The sequence below is a fragment of the Hemiscyllium ocellatum genome, chromosome 13 (assembly GCF_020745735.1).
Source record: "Hemiscyllium ocellatum isolate sHemOce1 chromosome 13, sHemOce1.pat.X.cur, whole genome shotgun sequence".
Lineage (NCBI taxonomy): Eukaryota > Metazoa > Chordata > Chondrichthyes > Orectolobiformes > Hemiscylliidae > Hemiscyllium > Hemiscyllium ocellatum.
Window position 1 is genome coordinate 80872596 of NC_083413.1, and position 16506 is coordinate 80889101.

General features: G+C 44.3%; 1 protein-coding gene across 4 annotated transcripts in view; it reads left to right on the top strand.

Moving 5' to 3' along the window:
- LOC132821968 (anoctamin-7-like) overlaps nucleotides 1-16506 on the top strand; it is a 107382-nt gene that overhangs the window by 6967 nt on the left and 83909 nt on the right. For 2 of the 4 annotated variants that reach the window (XM_060835005.1, XM_060835007.1), the window contains exon 2: nucleotides 13957-14132. In XM_060835005.1, the coding sequence (XP_060690988.1) occupies nucleotides 14007-14132 (126 nt within the window). In that variant the 5' untranslated portion in view covers nucleotides 13957-14006. Of the gene's footprint in view, nucleotides 1-13956; nucleotides 14133-16506 lie in introns of those variants that run through there. The other 2 variants (XM_060835006.1, XM_060835008.1) reach the window with 2 other exon arrangements.

The following is a 16506-nucleotide window of genomic DNA, read 5'->3' on the forward strand; positions in this document are numbered from 1 at the left end:
TGAACGAGGCAGACGGAAGAGTCTATTTCCATGCAGTATGACTTTATGACTCTAAACACTGGAGCGGGTGATACTGCAGGTAAGAACTCATAACTGTGAAGAAATAGTGAACCTGCTGGGACACTTTTGAGAAGGAAAGGTTGAGGGATGTTTTAATAGAGGTTATTCAAATAAAGATGTGGTGTGGGAGGGCAGATTGGAGAAGGCGTTTCCACTTTAATGGGAGACAAGAACTTAAGTCCAAAAGTACATAGTGGCAACTACTCAGCAGTGAGACCAGGAGAAATTCAGGCAGTGGTTGAGAGGTGGAATGTACCACCATAGAGAGTGCCTGAGGTAGTGACCATAGACACTCTTGAGGATGAACCAAAAAATGAAAGAGATGGGATTACAGGGCTACCCATAATATTGGGGTAGGCAGGCAGCAAGGAGGCTTATGTGGGATATGATGACAGGAAACATGAGGGAGTCTGTTAGAATCCGGACAGTGCAGTCGTGCTCCAAGTTTACACTGAGAAGGTATCCGAAATAAAAGAGTATAGTTCAGATGAAAATCAAAATGAAACATTGCTTTTTTTTATTTAAATAGGAAATATAAAAAATTATGGCATGTGGTAAAATTTGAAGTCAGACAAAATCTGGATTACTGCAGGAACAGCCTGTCCTGTGGGGTGTGGGACTGGATTACTGAGTAATTCTCAGTCCTGTGAGGTGTTGGACTGGATTACTGCAGTAACTCCCTGTCCTGTGTGGTGTGGGATTGGCTTACTGTAGTAATTCTCAGTCCTGTGGGGTGTGGGACTGGATTACTGCAGGAACAGCCTGTCCTGTGGGGCGTGAGACTGGATTACTGCAGGAACAGCCTGTCCTGTGGGGTGTGGGACTGGATTACTGAGTAATTCTCAGTCCTGTGGGGTGTGGGACTGGATTACTGCAGTAATTCTCCGTCCTGTGGGGTGTGGGACTGGATTACTGCAGGAACATTCTTTCCTGGTGAGGTTAGGTCTGAATTAATGCAGTAACAATTTGTCCTGTGGAGTATAGGCAGTAGGAACACCATGCGCTTTTGTTCAGTGTATAGATTATGGCCCAGTGTAGAAAGATATTGCTTTAATTTGTTCTCTATACGATGCCACCCATTGTCACAGCGTATTCCTTCCCTGGGTCTGGTTGGAATGTAGGCCTTACATAAGGATAGATAGATCCTACAATTAGCCAAGTTGAATTGTTACAGCCTGTGTTGTAGATGTGTTGGAGTGGATTGTTGCAGCCGTTAATCTGACCCCAACACAACACAGACACCCCTGGGGGATCTGGAACTAAGTATTAGAAAAAACAGACAAAACATTACTGACATTCAGGTGTAGGAATATAAATACATGTTTATTTCAAAAAAATATACTTTATTCATGAAAAAAGGTCTTTAAATACATACATAGTTCCTGGAGTAGTTCACTTCTGTACATACTTTGCATATGGAGAAACAAACAAATGACTTTCCTTGCAATTGCAACAAATCAAGGCAGTTCTTGCTTATGCAAGATACTACTTACATATGTTTGAGGCACCGGAAGTGTCAGTTAATTGAATGGTTCTCCATTGTACTTTGGCCATGGATGTCTTGTGCTGGGTAGGGCTGACAGTCTGGTATCAACTGATGGAGCATGTCTGTCACTCTTGTGCTTAAAACAATGCTGCCTGTTTATGAGTATGTTCCTGATGCAGGAACTGCTGGGGTTCCGCCTCCCTCAATGCCGGATCTTTGCACGTTATCTCAATAAACGCATCCTTGTGATGTGGCAGATAAAGGAACAGGATCCTGCTGGGTTTCCCTGATTTACATTCACACGCAGCTCATATGTCATTGCAGTGAGAGGGAGCACCGGCAAAACAAACAGGGATTAAAGGGTCGAGAGGAATAGTTACTTCCTGATTCCTTCCTCACTTTTCAGAACGAAATCTACTTAGGAAATTCCTAAATCCAGGAAGCTGTTGGTGCTTAGAGAGTTGAAGTGCTTGGTTTTGTTTGCAGTGCGTGTTACTAGTTATAACTGGTGAATATCCAAAGTGACATGTCTGTTCTCATAAGTTGGAGGTGTTGGTGTTGGTCTGGCATGTACAAAGTTAAAAATCACACAACACCAGGTTATAGTCCAACAGGTTTATTTGGAAGCACACTAGCTTTTGGAGCATCACTCCTTCAACAGGTGATTGTGGAGAACCCACAACCACCTGATGAAGGAGCAGAGCTCTGAAAGCTAGTGCTTCCAAATAAATCTGTTGGACTATTACCGGGTGTTGTGTGATTTTTAACTATGTCTGTTCTCTGCAGGGATCTACTGGTCTCTCCCACGCTCCCACCCCTTCCCCTGAGTAATGGGGAGGTCCATGGGTACTGTTCAGTCACTTGTATGCTGGAATCATGGAAAAGCTGGCATGAAATCATGGGCTGGATATTTCTATATCTTTATCCCCAGAACTTTGTTTATGTGGGTCAACTGAAAAAGTTCTCTTGTGCTAGAAATCATTAGAGTTTTAGAAAAATTGTATAAATTTGCTACACGTCAGACTTATGACCTGGAGATCCAGTCTCAACATCCCGTTGGAGAGGGACTGACTTGCTGTATTTATGTAACTCACACCAGTTCCATTGTGAGAAAAGCAGAATGCCCTCCTCCATTTTTTTTTCTATGGTAAAAAAAAATGGCATGGTGGATCAGTGGTTAGCACTGTTGCCTCTTAGTCTTTCATAAATATGGAGACTAAAACTGTTTTCCATACTCCCGATGTGGAGCCTTCTCTTCTCCAAGGAGAACCATAGAATCTTGACAGTGTGGAAGCAGACCTTACAGCCCATCAAGTCCATACTATCCCTCTGAAGAGCATCTCACCCTGACCAACCCCCCATCCTCTGCCTGTAACCCAACATTTCCCTTGTCTAACCCACCTAGCCTGGATACAATGGGCAATTTAGCATGGCCAGTCCATCCAACCTGCACATTTTGGACAGTGGGAGGAAACCAGAGCACACAGAGGAAACCCATGCAGACACAGACAGTCACCCAAGAGTGGAATTGAACCCAGGTCCCTGGCACTGTGAGGCAGCATTGCTAACCGCTGAACCACTATGCCACCCATAGATTAGAGGTCACAGTTTAACAACAAGGGATCTCCCATTTTTGACAAAGGATTAGCAGGAATTTTTTTTCTCTCAGAGAGTCATGAGCCTGGAGACAGGGCATTTGAATAGTTTAAAGTCTAACAAGAGGGTTAAAGGATATTAGAGGATTGTGGAATCGAAATGGCATGATCTTGCTGAGAATAGAAGGGCTGAATGGCCTACTTCTGTTCCAAATTGGTATGTTCATATGTAAGTGAGGAAAATTGATTGAGGTGCTCCAAACCATGAGAGACATGGAGAGAGTAGAAAGGGAAAATCTTTCAGAAATAGTCAGCCAATACCAATAGCTACTTTGTCAACAGCTTGAAGGTAAGCTGTACTGGAATACGGTATGGAGTGTGACATTGCTCATGAGGGACATGCCTGTTAGATTGGTGAGTTAGGAATTGCGTCACATTCTATTCACTTTCCCAATGACCTGCGCTACCTGCATTTTAACCTTTAGTAATTCACGCACTAGGATACCCAGATCTGTCTGCATCTCAGTGTTCTGCAATCTCTTGCAATGTTGACAATATGCCTTTTTCTTTGTTTGTTTCTGACAAAGAGGACATTTTCCCACATTATACTCCATTTGCTAGATCTTTGTCACTCATTTAATCTAACATTATGACTTTGTAGCTTCCTTGTGATATAGTTGCCAATGCTCCTGGAATGTCAGAAATTGGAGATTAAAGTCCAGGATAATCCATGAGAAAAAACACTGGGGCATTCAAAAATGGAATCCCCATTTGTAAATAATGGAGGTTTGCCTCCCCCCTTAAACTAAAGGTCCTTGTCCACCTTTAGCCGATACAGTGAAAGCTTGTGGGCTGCCTGCCTTTCTTAGCCACAGGAATTCGAGCAGTGGAATGCACTGGGGTCCTTTTGGGCATTAATTGGCCTATTAAGGATTTCAATAGGTCTCAGGATGAATGGATTACTTGAAATTTTATCCTTACCTTGAATGTATGCTGGAAGTTGGCAGGCTGGTCACCTGCTTTAGTTTACGCACCAACAAGCTTTCAAATATACTGGCAGGGAGTTCACATCTTGAAAAAGATTGTGCGGGCTCTTTCTTAGGGCTTTGTCTCTAACATGTCCCATTTCAATACACCACAGAACTCCAGCTGAGATTTTAACCAGTGATGCAGAATGTTCCAGCATAACGTCTTTGTGTTTAAATTGCCTTCTGAAAAGCAAAAATCCACTTTATGAGCTTGTCCTGCCACCCTTACTTACTTCCAGACTGAAAAATACCCATCCATCACCCCCTTTTCTTTCTGTCATTGAATCAATTGTATATCATGTCACTACTTTCTCCTTAATTCCATGGGCTATTCCTTTCTTAACCAACTTCCTGTCAAGAACATATATAAAACATCTACTACACTATCTTGATCAACCTTCTCCTATTCCACCAAAAGTTAGTCAGAGATTAACTCATGCTGTCTTCTTCATTAAACCATGTATTGTGTAATTAAAGCCTATTTTATCTCTGTTAATGGTCTCCCTGTTACAGAAAGAATGTTATTAAGCTGGAGAAGTTTCAGAAGAGATTTAGATTACTTAAAGTGTGGAAACAGACCCTTCGGCCCAACAAGTCCACACCAACCCTCCAAAGAGCAACCCAACCCAGACCCATTCCCCTACATTAACCCCTTCACCTAATACTACAGGCAATTTAGCACGGACAATTCACCTAACCTGCACATTTTGGACTGTGGGAGGAAACCGGAGCACCCGGAGGAAACCCACGCAGACACGAGGAGAATGTGCAAACTCCACTCAGACAGATGCCTGAAGCGGGAATTGAACCCGGATCTCTGACGCTGTGAGGCAACAGTGCTAACCACTGTGCCACTGTGCCACCCATTTAACAGGATGTTGCCAGGAATGGAGGGTTTGCATTATAAGGAGAGGCTTGATAAGCTGGGGCTTTTTTCACTGGAGCGTAGGAGGTTGAGGGGAGACCTTATAAAGGGTTATAATGAGAGGTATAGATAAGGTGACTGGTAAGAGTCTTTTCCCTGGAGTTGAATATGAAATGTTTGGAGGGATGTGGGCCAAGCTGAGGCAGGTGGGGCTAGTTTAGTTTGGGATTATAGTTCGCATGGTGTGGTTGGAATCGAATGCTCTGTTTCTGTGTTGTATGACTCTACAACTGAGCAGCGTTACCATGTCACTGTGTGAAGACTTTCTCTTGCATGTTTAATGGTTTAGCATTCTCTCCAAACTTACAGCACTGGTTTTAAGCTCCAGTCTCCATCAGGATTCCGTTGGCACAGTGACAGTGTCCCTACCACCATAACATCTCTGAACATCAATTGTTGGTTAGAAAATATCTACTCCACAGCCAGCAGTGAGCTGAAATTGCCAGGAACCGTGCTCTGACTTGCATATTAAGAGTTTTCAATATGTAGCTTGTTTGATGTGTTTGGTAAAACAGGAAACTGAGCATTAATGAGACAGGCTCTAGTGTTAATGACTCATTTAACAAACACTAATCCCCTTTAATAAGCAATGTGTAGCTGCTTCACGAGAAAATCATCACTTCACTTGGCAGCAACATAAAAGGCGGACTGAGAACCTCCTGATGTTGGGATTGACTTGACCACAGACTTCTCAAATATTTCTTCCACAAATCTCACCCCCCTATAGATTCCACCCAATGCATTTCTGGCTGTTGAATCTTTGTGGATTGTATTGAGCTGAACCGTACTGTCCCTCAACAACTTATCATGACCACATCTTCATATGCTGGTTCGGTTGTGTTTGCAGTTGGGTTACCTCACATGGGAAATTATTGGATTGATTTGCTTATCAGAAAAATGCCAGAAGGCAATTATTTCAGTAAATGAGATCATAGCCATCACCTCAATCGGGTAACTGTTCATGGTCGATTAGGCAAATACAGGTCGAGGTGTGTTTGTGTGATTATCGAATCAATTTAATGTGGGTGTGAATATATTGCCTGTGGGTGTGCATTTTTAGAACTTATTTTATGGGCTGTGGTTGGCAATGGTGAAGCCAACATGTAAGTGCCTTGGAGAAGACAGCAATGAGCTGGTATCTTGAACTGCTGAAGTCCATCTGGTACAGGTAGACCGCGCGTGCTGTGAGAATTAAGGGAGTTGCAGGAGCCTATTAACACAACTGTGTGTTCACGTGTTAATGCCTCTGACTCATCTGTAGGTTATTTCTAAGTTTTTCACTGTCAGGTCAGCCGGGGTCATGTTTGAATTAAACCTCATTAAACTTGTTGGAATGACAGATGTCAGTCGGTGATACACACGATAGCAAAAGTTAATAATTTATCTGTCTGATTATGTTTTTACTTTGCGGCGCGAAGTGTGATGTAAAGGCATTCGTTGTGTCATGAAAATTATTCAGAGATGGCATGTTTGAATGGGAAAGGATTTTGCACAGTGGGCCCCCTCCCTGATCTCTCAACTCTTGTCCCTGATCTCCCGACCTCTCTCCCTGATCTCTCAAACCCCCCACCCTCACCATCTCTCTCAGCCTCGCACAGTTTCCTCTGAGATTCTTTTTCAGATTTTGTCATAAACAGTTCCAGATTTCCCTGTGACCTTTGACATCCCGTGCCACCCTCATTCCTGTGGAGCTGCAGGGCCTTCGAGCGGAAGGGCAGGAGGGTCCTCTCAATCTTCATCTCAACTCTACCGGCCAAGGTCTACCAGATTTTGAGAGGCGTGGACGGAATGGACAGAGGTTTATTTTCCCCCAGGGTAGAAATATCAATGACTAGGGGATGTAGACTTAAGGTCAAAGGTGGGGGAGGAGAGTTTAAAGGAGATATGAGAGGCAAATGTTTTTTGCACAGAGGGTGGTAAGTGCCTGGAATGCGCAGCCAGAGGAGGTGGTGGAGGTGGTTACAATAACAACGATTACGAGGCATCTTGTTGATATATGAATGAATAAACAGAGAATAGAGGGATACAGACAGTATTATAGCCAAAGCATTTTAGTTTAGAAAGGCATCATGTGTCACTGCAGGCTTGAAGGAACCCTTCCTGTTCCGTGCTGTTCTTTCTTCTCTTTGTTCTGGTGTTCTCCCCATCCTGGTGTGAGAGTGTGAGGCTTAGATTGCAGACAGGAAATCAACAATAGCAGTTTTATTTTCAGTGCAGAATGGTTATGTAGGAAATACCACCCTTCCCACACTGGGCACTTAACAAGCACATGACGTGTGGAGCCTGTTAGTGAATTAAACCTAGATTGCTGAGGTCCCCACTTTTCACCCTTATAAACAAGAGGGAAGAGAAGAGGATTATAGAAGTGTTAAAGTTATAAAGGGGCATGGAAGGGTAGATCTGTGGAGAATGGAATATTTTGAACCCTACGGTGAATTTGGGTAAAGGTGGGGGAGGAGTCTGTCAACACTGGGGGGAAAGTGTCAGTGCATTAGGAAGCTGGGTGTAAAGTTCAGAGGGTGAGGCTGTGTGAGGGAAAACATTGTGTGAAAGGCAGGTTTCCGACTACTCATTTGCTTAATTAAAGCCATCCTAATGGTTGAGGGCATTGTGGAAGTGTCTGAGGTCCCGCAGCAGACCAGTGCAGGATTCTGGCAGTTTGTGGCAATGTGACTGGTGAGCCCAGATGGCAGTCAGCAGTGTGACAGGAGCACAGAGGCATGGGGATCGAGAGTTCAAGCCTAGTGCGGGGGGAGAGATTGAACCCAGTGTGCAGGGGGTGGGGTAGGGGGAAATGAACCCAGTGTGGGGGGTGGATAGAGATTGAACCCAGTGTGGATGGGGGCGGGGAACAGAGATTGAACCTAGTGTTGGAGGGGGGTGGGATTGAACCCAGTGTTGTGGGGAAGGGGGAGGGATTGAACCCAGTGTGGGGGAAGGGGAGATTGAACCCAGTTTGTGGGGAGTGGGTGGGAAAGAGATTGAACCCAGTGTGGGGGCGTAGATTGAACCCAATGTGGGGGAAAGAGAGAGATTGAACCCAGTTTGGGGGGGGTGGGAAGAGATTGAACCCAGTGTGGGGGGGGGGAAGAGATTGAACCCAATGCGGGGGCGGGTGGGGGGGTGGTGGAGAGATTAAACTCAGTGCAGGGAGGGGGAGGCGAGAGAGAGAGAGTTTGAACCCAGTGCGGGAGGGGGGAGAGATTAAACTCAGTGTGGGTGTGGATCGGTGGGGGATGAGATTGTACCCAAGAGTGCGGGGTGGGGAGATTGAACCCAGTGCGGGTGGGGGGAGAGAGAGATTGAACCCAGTGCGGGGGTAGGGAGAGATTGAACCCAGTGCGGGGGTGGGGAGAGATTAACACAGTATGGAGGAGGGGGATCAGATTGAACCCAGTGCAGGGAAAGCCCAGCTTGGAGAAAGAAAGACGTAATTTGGAACTTTTAACTTTATTACCTATTTGCCACTTTTGCTGAGATCAACAGTAATGTTGAACTTTTAATTTATTTACTATATCTTCTACTTTTTAACCTAAGAGTTGGTATCTAGGTACCCTACCTGAGATGGCACTGTGAGTGGCTCACTGTGCTGCTGTACCCCTGGCCTGGACTTGAGTACACCTGATAATAAAAGCTAATTCTAATTCCAAGACGCACACGCACACACACATATTTGAGCTTACTTTTGGGGTGTCATGGTTCACCCAATGTAATTGAAATTTGCAGGTGAATGCAAAATGAGCTCAAATGGTAAATCCTGATGAAGGGCTTATGCCCAAAACATCAATACTCCTGTTCCCCAGATGCTGCCTGACCTGCTGTGCTTTTCCAGCACCACTCTCTTGACTCTGATCTCCAGCATTGGCAGTCCTCACTTTCTCTCAAATGGTAAATGGCATCTGAGTAGTTGTGAGCAGGACTGTGTTTTACCATTGCCGTTACCAGTGCCTTAGTTGATACCAGGTGGTCCATCCAGTTCATTCCTTTCTTGAGAATTTTGTAGCAACTGAATGGCTTGTTAGGGCCATTTCAGAGGGCAGCATGGCAACTTAGTGGTGAACACTCTAGCCTCACAGCACCAGGGACCTGGGTTTGATTCCAGCCTCGGGCAACTGTCTGTGTGCAATTTGCACATTGTCTGTGTGGGTTTGCTCCAGATGTTCCAGTTTCCTCCCACAGTACAAAGATATCAAGAGTGAGGTGTGGAAAAGTACAGCGAGTCAGGCAGCATCCAAGGAGCAGGAGAATCGACATTTTGGGCATAAGCCCTTCATTAGGAATCAGGAAACAGCCCAAAGATGCACAGGTTAAGGTGGATTGACCATGCTGAATTGCTCATAACGTCCAGGGATGCGCAAGTTAGGTGGATTAGCCATCAGAAATGCCATGTTAAAGCGTTAGAAAGACGGGGTAGGTGTGAGATGATCTTCACTGGATTGGTGCAGACTTGGGATGGCCTCTGTCTGCACTGCAGGGACTATATGATTCTCTGGTAGTTAAGGCTCCACCACATGGTTACGAGTTGAATCACAAAGAGTCATAGAGTCATAGAGATGTACAGCACGGAAACAAACCCTTTGGTCCAACCTGTCCACGCCGACCAGATATCCCAACCCAATCTAGTCCCACCTGCCAGCACCCAGCCCATATCCCTCTAAACCCTTCCTATTCATATACCCATCCAAATGCCTTTTAAATATTGTAATTGTACCAGCCTCCACCACTTCCTCTGGTCATTTATTGTTCACTCAAGGGCATTAGTGAATCAGGTGGATTTTTATGACATTGGATGCTTGTTTCATGGTCATCATTGGATTCTTAACTCCAGGTTTTGTATTGAACTCGAGTTCCACCATCTGTTGTGGGGAGGTTTCATACCCAGACCCCTGGGACAATATCTGAGTCACTAATCCATTGACACCATCACCTCACCAGACTAAAACTGAGCTTTTCTGAACCCCAGCGTCCCAGAGACATCCACTATCTGCAGAGATGTGCTGCCCGCTGGAACTGCTGATCGCAGGCTGCCAGTGTCTGTCCAAATCATGTCCTCTGAATTATTTTGGACTCTGAAACCATCCAGACATCTGCAGAATCTCCCGGTCAACCACCCACAATTAGCTGGGTCCTTGGTGGGTTGTTTGCCAGTTACATCAGCCTTGCCAGGTGGAAGCCGGCTCGCTGCACCCTGGTGCTGGGCAACATTGGACCCACACACACGGCAACCTGGGCACACTCAGCTTCATCAAACACACCTCCAACACCATCGCTGGTGTGGAAGTGCAAGGATATAGAGTCATGCAGCATAGAATCAGACCCTTCAGCCTTACCAGTCCATGCCAACCGTAATCCCAAACTAAGCTAGTCCCACCTGCCTGCGCTTGGCCCATATCCCTCCAAACCTTTCCTACTCATGAACTTATATGATTGTCTTTTAAATGTGTTAACTGTGCCCACACCCACCACTTCCTCAGAAAGTTCATTTCATGCACGAACCACTCTGTGTAAAAACAAATTGTCTCTCATGACTTTTTAAAATCTTTCTCCTCTCACCTTGAAAAATAAAGCCTCTAGTCTTGAAAACCCACCCTAAGGCAAAGACACCTGCCATTCACCTTATTTTTACCCCTCATGATTTTATAAACCTCTATGGAGGTCACCCCTCAACCTCCTGTACCCCAATGAAAAAGGTCCTGGCATGTCCAGCCTCTCGTTATAACTCAAACCCTCCATTCTCAGGAAGGTCCTGGTAAATCTCCTCTCAACCCTCTTCAGCTATAACAGGATAACCCTATTAGATTCTGGATTAGTGGTGCTGGAAGAGCACAGCCGTTCAGGCAGCATATGACCCTATTAGAGTCAGGAAATGGTCTCTTATAGGTAAGGGGAAAATAGTACAGGCTATGAACTATCAGAAGAGACAAGGATGCCATCTCTGTAAGGTGCAGAGTATAATCTCGAGTCACAAGCCTCTTGACAATGCAAACTTGCCTCTGAGTGAAAATATTCCACCTCATCTCAGACGGAAATAGCCGAGCCCATATTCGCTCTGCACATTAAAATCTAGCCTAGTATTCTTTCATATGCATGAATCTAACATCCAGCAGGGCATGCTGGACAGCCACTCCTAAATCCAAATGGTAGAGGTTCATGCGGGCAATAACTACCAGCATTGAGTCCAGGGACTATTTTGGGCAATAAGGCAAGAGCACTGCCATAGGGTTAAATGAAGAAATAACCCCAACCCTAACTATGAAGACATAAATGCTGATCTCTCCACCCACACTTAACAATTCTCAATGTTTTCTACTGTATCCCTTCATTAGCTTCTTTACAGCAATCCATGAGACCATTCAGCCTATCCAGATCTGCTGCCATGTGGAATACTTTTAAGAATAAGAAGGCTCAAAGGTAGAAGACAGAGGGTGGTGGAGGGTTGTTTTTCAGACTGGAGGCCTGTGACCAGTGGAGTGCCACAAGGATCGGTGCACTTTTCGTTATTTACATAAATGATTTGGATGTGAGCATAAGAGGCACAGTTAGTAAGTTTGCAGATGACACCAAAATTGGAGGTGTAGTGGACAGCGAAGAAGGTTACCTCAGATTACAGCAGGATCTTGATCAGATGAGCCAATGGGCTGAGGAGTGGCAGATGGAATTTAATTTAGATAAATGTGAGGTGCTGCATTTTGGGAAAGCAAATCTTACCAGAACTTATACAATTAATGGTAATGTCCAGGGAGTGTTGCTGTACAGAGACCTTGGAGTGCAGGTTCATAGCTCCTTGAAAGTGGAGTTAGATAGGATAGTGAAGAAGGCGTTTGGTATGCTTTCCTTTATTGGTCAGAAGTTGGAGTACAGGAGTTGAAGGTCATGCTGCGACTGTACAGGACATTGGTGAGGCCGCGTTTGGAATAATGCGTGCAATTCTGGTCTCCTTCCTATTGGAAAGATGTCGTGGAATGTGAAAGGAAAGATTTACAAGGATATTTCCAGGGTTGGATGATTTGAGCTATAGGGGGAGGTTGAATAGGCTGAGGCTGTTTTCCCTGGAGGGTCAGTGGCTGAGGGGGTGACCTTGTAGAGATTTAAAAATCATGAGGGGCATGAATAGGGTAAATAGACAGGGCCTTTTCACTGGGGTCGGGGAGTCCAGAACTAGAGGGCATAGGTTTAGGGTGAGAGGGGAAAGATAGAAAAGAGACCTAAGGGGCAACTTTTTCACAGAGGGTGGTGTGTGTATGGAATGAGCTGCCAGAGGACATGGTGGAGGCTGATACAATTGCAACCTTTAAAAGGCATCTGGATGGGTATATGAATAGGAAGGGTTTGGAGGGATATGGGCCAGGTGCTGGCAGGTGGGACTAAATTCAGTTGGGATATCTGGTCAGCATGGACGAGTTGGCCTGAAGGGTCTGTTTCCATGCTGTACATCTCTATGACTCTAAGAAAAAAAAGATACAGCTTAAAGAGAGTCCATCAGTTCTGAGCCAGCTCATCATCAACGATACCTGCACCACCATCCCACCTCCACCGCCAACCCTGGTACCAACCAACATTTATATCTCCACTCTTCAGGCGCCATCTTTCACTACTGGGTTGCTAGAGCTGTCCAATTCCATTTGATCTTTTCCACAGCTTTGTAAATTTCTTTACAAACTATTTATCCACCCTCCTTTTAAAAATAATAATGAAAGAAGAAAGCCTTGAGTTGAAATGGAATTTCACAAACAACAGCACGTCACTAAACACCACAAAGTCGGTGGGATATTCTTGAAGTTTATTTAATGATGAAATGCAGCCAATTTGTGCAAAACATGCTCGCACAATCAAATAATGACGAGGTAAATATTTTTGGAATATTGATTCACGGATAGCTATTAGCCAAAGGGGATCTCCCCGCTCTATGTCAAAATATTTGCAGTCTGATCCATGGCGTCCATCTTGGAGGTTAGAGGGGTATTCAGTTTAACTTTTCTTCTGAAGGATGGCACCTTTGATATTGCGGCACTCCCTCAGATCTTTACGCTCAAGTCCTGGTGTTGGACTTGACTGTGATGCCTAGTGGATCACCATGACTTCCCTCTCTTCTCACAGTGGGGCACTCCATGTTCTACAAATGCGTTTTATTTTACAAAAAATCTTACCAGTTCCTATGAATTGGTGACAATCTTAGATTGATGCCCAGAGGTTATAGCCCCGTAGATTAGATAAAATAACTTACTCTGATCCATCTCATCAAAATTAGTGTAAGTGTGGGAGAAGCAGAGATCCTCATCACGTCGAAGAAGTATTGAGATGAGCACTTGCGATGCCAAGAAAGATAAGGCAATGGGAGACAGTGAGGTCTGATATTGCTGGAGATCAGAGTTGAGAGTGTATTGCTGGAAAAGCACAGCAGGTCAGACAGCATCCGGGGAGCATAAAAATGCTGCCTGACTTGCTGAGCTTTTCCAGCAACACACTCACAGATAAGGCAATGGGCCAGGTGCTGGAAAATGGGATTAAGATAATTGGGTGGTTGTTTTTGCCTGGCACAGACATGATTGGCTGAAAGGCATGCACTAGATCTCGATCACTCTATGAGGTCCACCACATCTACTCTGAAAGTCCATTGACCTTCTGCAAAGTTAGCCCAAGTGTTCTTGCCCACTTTCGCCCCCTAGTCCCTCTTTGTCTCGACTCACAACAGTCCAAAGCTGTCCTAAATTCTTCATCCCGACAAAGAGTTCCGATCCTCCGCAAGATCTTCAGCGGAACTGTATAAATGCACGATAGTGTTGACATTTACCATAGAGCGAGAGGAGTTCTGCGGGGAGTTCTCTTCAAAGAGTTCAAGGGTCTTGCTTTTCATTTCCCAAGCAGGTTCAACACTGGCCACCGATTTCCAAAAAGAGAGAAGCTGAAACGCTATGTTGAAGAGTAAAGCCAGCAAAGAGAATGATGCCATTAACCTCATTTCACCCAGTGAGTTGAAGAATGAGTACTATGGCAGCTTGGAAAATGAGGAGGATGATACCTTCGTGGAAATGCAGGAGGTGGGTGCCGTTTACTCAGGTTTTAATTAATCCACCAAAAGTCTATAGATTCCAGTCGCTGTGGCTTGGGGAAGAGAGAGTTTGAGAGGAGACCTGGTATGAGGCACTCAAAATCACGAGGGGTCTGAACACAATAGGTAGGGTCACAAAAGTCGGGGCATGGATTAAGGAGGCTGGCAAAGCAAAACCAAAGGAGCAAAAGGTTTTGCTACAGGACGGGAGGTTAAAGTCTGGAATGTGCCTTTGATAGTCTGACAGAGGCAGGTTCAATTCAACCACACTTTGTCATAACTGTTCAGAAGAAGGGTCACTGGATCCAAAACATGAGCTTTGCTTTCTCTCCACAGATGTTACCAGATCTGCTGAGTTCCTCCAGCAATTTCTGTTTGTTTTTTTCTGGCTTGTAAGGTGAGTTTTGTAGCTGGTTAAGAATCAGCTCCTTTGTTCTGGGTCTGGAGTCACATATCAACCAGTCTGGGTAAGGATAGTAGATATCCTTTATGTAAAGGCACAAGATGAGTTATTATGAAGATTGATGATTATTTCATGGCAGATTTACATAGACCTAGCTTTGTTTTAATAAATAATTCAATTTCTGTCAATTGTTGTGATGGTATTAGCCTAGGTATGTGGGTAATTTGTGGGTAATGACATTATTTCTGCCCCCCTGTCTCCTCATAGCTCAGTCTGTTTACAACTTTGACACAATTGATCCTCCTTTGGGATCTCTCCTCAATTGTCCAGTTGGTTACATTATTAATGGATCTTTTGCAGCCAGAGAAGGACCAAAATAGCGTTTCTTCCGATTCTGGCACTGCAATATCTGGAACTCCCACTATTTGTGGCCTCCTTTTGATAAATGTGACTGATATGTAAAATATTATGTCTATGCATTAATTTATATATAGGATTTAAATAATACTTTTTAAGAGTTAGGATTTTCAAATATAGGCATAAAGAGCTGATTATTCTTCTGAAGAGTTTAAAAAATTAACTAACTGTGGCAGTCTTTCCAGATCAGAGCTGAAAATGTGTTGCTGGAAAAGTGCAGCAGGTCAGGCAGCATCCAAGGAACAGGAGAGTCGACGTTTCGGGCATGAGCACTTCTTCTCCTGTTCCTTGGATGCTGCCTGACTTGCTGCGCTTTTCCAGCAACACATTTTCAGCTCTGATCTCCAGCATCTGCAGTCCTCACTTTTTCCTTTCCAGAACAGTGACCTAGTTCAGGAGTGTTAATAGAAGTTTGTAATGTTCTTTTTTTTAATTCATGAATGTCACTGTTGGGACAGCGCTTATTGTGCAACTCTACACGCCTTCGAGAAGGTGGTGGTGAGCTGTGACTGAGGTAAACATTGAAGGCCATTTGCTGGGTTTTGGGTCAGGATAATCAAAAACCAATTTTATATTAGAAAACATTTTATCTTTTCTTCACTCGATTAGAGGAGACCTGACAGGAAGCAGGAGAGTGTAGAGCAGTTCAGGGAAAGCAGAATTACCTCAGCAGAGAAGTTTACATTGTGCAACTTCCAGATCAGAAGTGAAAATTAGAAATCTGCAGGTTTTTAAAACCTGAGAAAGTCTAAGCTCTTAGTTTTATGAATATTCATCTGAGAAGACTTCACAATTCACAGAAAAAAATGAGGATGAGTCATTTGTGTCAAATTTAATATTGGATATACAGAAGTAATTTTCCCAGAATTTTTTTTATTCATTTATGGGATGTAGGCATCACTGGCTGGACCAGCATTTATTGCCCATCCCTAGTTGCCCTTGAGAAGGTCATAACGAGTTACCTTCTTGAACTGCTGGAATATAGATACATCCACAAAGCCATTTGGGTGGGAGTTCCAGAATTTTGACCTAATGCCCCAGAAGGAACACCGAATTGCTAAGTCAAGATGGTGAGTGACTTGGAGGGGAAATTACAGGTGTTAGTGTCCCCATGTATCTGCTGCCTTTGACCTTCTAGATGCAATTGGTGGTGGGTTTGGAAGGTGCTGTCTTAGTGTGTTTCTCCACTGTGCTGATGCTGAGCATTGGTGGTGGAGGGAATGTGGGTTTGAATCACTGTAAAAAGTGATGGTAATCAGAAGCAGATTGGAACTTTATTTTCCTGGGTGTTTTAATAACTTCTTTTCTCACTGTCTTCTGTAACTTGGTTTGTTTTGCTTTGTTTTTGTTTTATTGAGTTGTTAAATTAAGTCTGTAATGAGCACCATGTTAACTAAAATTTAAAAACAGATCTGTTAGACCAGTTTTCATCCTGGGATCTGGTTTACCTGCAGTAACATCAGCTGGGATCATTCATCCTCCTATTTCTCATCCCTTAGTAACATGATCTAAAACCACGGTCTGCATGTACATTGATGACAAC